The 4,943-nt window shown below is 28.9% G+C and overlaps 1 protein-coding gene across 1 annotated transcript; it reads right to left on the bottom strand.

Annotated features, from left to right (window-relative positions):
* Nucleotides 1–2,530: 2,530 nt before the first annotated feature.
* LOC136969978 (netrin receptor UNC5B-b-like) lies at nt 2,531–4,276 on the bottom strand. The gene is made up of 5 exons (XM_067264336.1): nt 4,122–4,276; nt 3,863–4,048; nt 2,995–3,156; nt 2,753–2,787; nt 2,531–2,682 (listed from the first exon to the last, which is right to left on the bottom strand). The coding sequence occupies exons 1-5, from the start codon at nt 4,180–4,182 to the stop codon at nt 2,623–2,625; spliced, it is 504 nt and encodes a 167-aa protein (XP_067120437.1). The 5' UTR covers nt 4,183–4,276; the 3' UTR covers nt 2,531–2,622.
* Between the last annotated feature and the right edge of the window lie 667 nt (nt 4,277–4,943).

The following is a 4,943-nucleotide window of genomic DNA, read 5'->3' as shown; positions in this document are numbered from 1 at the left end:
CTGTGTGCTGTTTTTATATGTATATATAATTAAATTACATTATCTCTCGATTTACCTTCATATAATATAATATAACGCGCGATGTTATATAAAAAAAAAGTGTCGGCAATGAATGAGAAACAAAGAGTTGTTGTAGAGAAATGTAGAATTTGGGAACATCGTCATTGCCAGCAGGAAGTGTCGCCGAAATAGGTCGCTCTTCGACTGACACACAAACCTAATAAGGCGGATCCGACATAACAATCTTGTTACACTTTCCAGATCGATTTAGGATGTTTTTGTTATATAAATATTCGACATTGGCTTTGTTACACGTACAAGGCCATGCATATATCGTGTCCTGCAATAAGTCGGTATTGATGTCGTTGAAGTGTCCGAATGACACACACGCTCATAAAATAAATATATTGGAAATTTATGATTATAAAGTGAATAACTAAATTAAAATGTATAATTTATCCCGAAAAACAGCCTTTTACTTTCTTAATTTATGAGAAATTTAGGCAAATCTAATATATTAAGATAAAATAATGTTAAAAATTGTAGTGAGTTAAGTTCATTAGTAATTAATTTATTTTACTTTTTTATCAGCTTATAAATCGTATAAATTTAAAATGTGTGACATATGAGAGTAATAATTACAAATAGAAGAAGACATTTAAAATACAAATATTTCATTTATCTTATCGAAATTTTCAAGTTTACTAATGTATTGTCTTTGCAACAGGTAAACAATACGAAGGTATTTTTAAAATTATTTGTAGATACTTTCGTCGCTAGTAGAATTTTGACTCATTGAAGAAATATGTAGCCCACGAAAGGCAATAAAAGATGATCATATTTCCTATTAACCTTCTGCACCGATGACATCTGACATCTCAGTTTGGAATCTCATGCACTCCTGACCTTGGTTTATCATATCAAAATAAAGTCTAAATGCAATGTTTAATTTTAAAATATAAGATAATTTTATATAATTTATTATGTTATGAATATTCTTCTTATTAATATTTGTAGCGTATAATAAAAAATATACATAACAATGGAATATTGTTATGGCGTTACGCTTGCTTGTGCCAGACTTCTGATCAAATTTTTTATGACCTCAATAAAATAAGGGAGAATCACCTTGAAATTTTCAATTTTTTCTTTACATGTTTTAGTCTCGAAAACTTACTTTTTATTCAGGGAAAGTTCCTCTAGTGCAATGTAACACATAGCGAATAAACTACAGCAGATTGACGCCATATTGAAATGCTTCATTAAATCATTAAATGTAGTTTGTTCATCGACAGATGAGTACTTAATTAACCAAATAAATAAATAAAGAGATTGCTTTATTGGTATTTGTTGCATCATCTACGCAAGTATTTTTTCGAGAAATCTGTTGAATTTTTTTAAGCAATTGACTTTATACCGGTATGCCCCATTTAACCATCAACAATAATATCATTATCGTCTTTCTTATATATACCCGTATTAGTTTTGATAGTTAAATATGTTTTTTGTTATGCTCTACTTCCTTATAGCACTCCTTATTGTGTTTTTTTTTATAAACTAGATTAAGTTGAACTTGCCTTTAGCATTAGTTTAATACTGTCTATAAAAATTAATCTCCCTTTTTTCGCATGTTATACTCAATGCATTTTTTAATTGTTTAATGATTTATTAAGTTTTAATATAGAAAAAAATGCTTAATTTTTTTATTTATATGTTGTACAGTATATGTTCAAGGTCTCTTATTATCCTGAATTATTTCATGTAATTCGGGGCTTTTAACTCGGAGTTTAAGGGCTTTTAATACAGTCAAACATCGATTTAATGCCATTTGTTCACATCAAGAATTTCCACTAAATCGAGAGCTGCGCTAAACTAAAATACTTCAAGCAATACGAATTATATACAATAATAAAGTGTTACACAAGTTTGAGGATTTAAAAGTCACTTGACTTGTGATAATAATGCCATTTAAACCTAGTAATTCACACATACTGAAGGGTTCTCTATTTACTATTTATGGAGATCTATTCACAAGTATTTACTGGCACTTTACGAGGGTAACGCTTTTTATGAGAGCGTTATATATACCCGAGGTTTGCTATATATTCAACAAAAAACAATTACTATTCGAGTAAAAAATATATATTTAAGAACATTTAAAAATACCCATAAAATAATAATGAAAATAACGATAATTAAAACTTTTACACAAGTCAGCCATTTTGGTGCTCTCAAAATAAATTTTTATCCCCTGGCGCCATCTGATAACGTATGACGTAACTAAAATTTTCACAAACTTCCCATTGTTCTGTTATTGATCCAGGTATTAATCTTTTAATTGTAGCACATAAATAACATAAATTCGGCCAAGTATATAATTAGAATATGCAAACAATAACGATTTTTACGTACATTTAGCTATTCAGAAACAATAACACAATGATTAATAAACCATAAAAAGTCCATTAAATGAAGATAGTGTTTAAATAAACACTGTATAGTTTCATATTAATTTAAATAAAACTCTTCGTTTGTTGGAAATATGTTTAATTATATAATTTTACAAAATTTTATAAAGTTGAGAAGTTTTGCTGTAATTCAAATGGCAAAAACAAAAAGAAGTCATGATTCAAACCCGCTTCCTTCTCCAGATCCACTTCCACTTCCAGAACCTATGAAATCCTTTGAAGAAAAGACATTTAATTAAGGAAACGTGTAAACATACACAAGAATTTTATTGTAAGATTCTCACCTCATCATCTGTAAGCTTCTTCAAACATATTTTCTCTGAAATTATTATTAATTTATTTCAGTTTTAAATAATAGGTGTAGCTAAATAGCAACAACTAAGCGATTAAACCAATAGAAAAGTCTGTTTCAAATGAAACGGACTACGCTATTGGTTTGCTTGCTGTTTAAAATCGTCCGATAACGTGGCTAAAAATTTAAGCAAAAAAAAAAAAAAAAAACACCAAGAAAAATTTATTTATTTACTGAATTCTTCTTCGTCTTCGTCACTTTGAATAACTTCTGTGCTTAACTTTTCGTTGCAGATTTTACCTCCATTTTTCGGTGTTGGATTAGTACAATTTCGCTTCCTTGTCATAAAAGTATCCAAACATCTCCATTCCCCCCATTCGCTCCATCCTCCGTCAACTTGAAAATTTTTATTAAAATATTGCTAATTATATATATATTTATTTAAATATTAAAGTTATTTTATTTATATAATTCTTTCAAAAATAATTTTCTCTCATGGTTAATGTATTTGTCCGACAGATGGCAGCACTACGGATCTCCTTTAAATGAGATAATTATTATAAGCGGGACTGTAAACATGATAAAATAATATACTCTAGTTTTAAAAACAATAATTAAAAAAAAGAAATTTTTTAAAATTAAAAATAAATTTTAAAAAATTTTAATTAAGTTATAACGTCAGATTCACCCGGGTCATTCATTGCCTATACAAAGTAAATTGGACTAATGCTGGGCGATTAAGTCGCCATCTTGTGTTAAAAAATTCAATACAAGAAAGCAACTATAATTATAAAACATACTTAAAATTCTGTATTTTAATTAATAATATAATTTAATTTTAAAATATTCTAAACAAGTGTAGAAATATAAGTTATTAGCCAATTAAATACAGTTTTATAGTGTAACAATGCTTCTTGATTGGCTGAAGAAAAATTCAAATTCAATATTGGTGTATTAGATTGTGGCACGAAAAGTATAATGTAATGTCTCAGATCGAGTTCAGAAACATTACAAAAGAACGAATTATTTAAAAATTAAACAATTAAAAGGCCTTAAAGGAGATAGGCTTACTGTGTCGAATAATTCTAGAATAGAGCTTTACCTGGACAATTAACTGGTTCAAAACACATTTGCGGAGTTATATGTTCCCCTTGACACATGGAACCTCCTCCAGAAGGTCTAGGATTAACACAGGCTCGAATACGGTACTGATAGCTTAACGTGAAAGGATCATTGCAGTCGGATGTAAAACAATCGCTAATATCGGACCAATTGCTCCAGCCGCCATCTTGGAAGAATTAATAGTATTAGATACACCAATCAACAAGCTCAATGATTTTGATATTATGACGTGCCCTTACCTTTTCTTTTAGCAGAAACATGTGAAACGACGAAGAGGAACGATATTAATAAGCTTTTCATGTCTTACCTCCAATGTATTATGATAATTATAAAGAGGAAGTTTATGAGAACAAGCTGGACGGAACTGATCGGTGCCATTTCCCGGAGAAGAGCATCAGATAAGGCAATCAACCCTTTTGACAACGAATAAATTTCTTTCACAATTCCCTTTGCATACAAGAAAAAGTGCACAGGAATGTGAAATACTTCCTGAAAAAATTTTTATTTTAAATTCTACAGAAACTAACGTTATATATTTTAAGCTGGAGGAAAAAAAATGTATTTTATAAGTTTTGAATTGGATTTTAAACGAAAGTTTTACTTGATTAATAAGATATTTGGCTTCCAACACAAGCCTCAGAGTAGGATTTGCATATAAGCTAGACAAGCTGCAGCTTAGGGCCTCACATTTTTACACGTATTATTACTAGGTAAAGGGGAAGGACAAATCCTTTCCCTTCACCTAATATTGTCTGTACTCAAATATCTATTAAATTAGGCGAAGGTAAAATTTAAAGCTGAAAATAAAAGTAAATCTTCAAAAAAAGGATTTTTTTTATAAAGGAAAGGGGAAAATATGATTCATCAGTGCTTAACGTTTGTATTTTCTTGATTTATTTCCTTTATTCTGAATGCAGATGTATTTCAAAATATGTCATGTAAAGATTTTTATTTTTTGTATTCACTTATCCTCGATACATTAGTTTAAATGTATTTATTTTTTAATTTTTTAAAGCAAGTTTATACAGTTATAATTAAGGACTTAAAATTATATAAATAAG

The sequence above is a fragment of the Centruroides vittatus genome, unplaced genomic scaffold (assembly GCF_030686945.1).
Source record: "Centruroides vittatus isolate TY-2023 unplaced genomic scaffold, ASM3068694v2 contig_1832, whole genome shotgun sequence".
In the NCBI taxonomy this organism is placed as follows: domain Eukaryota; kingdom Metazoa; phylum Arthropoda; class Arachnida; order Scorpiones; family Buthidae; genus Centruroides; species Centruroides vittatus.
This window is presented reverse-complemented; position numbering and strand designations above follow the sequence as displayed.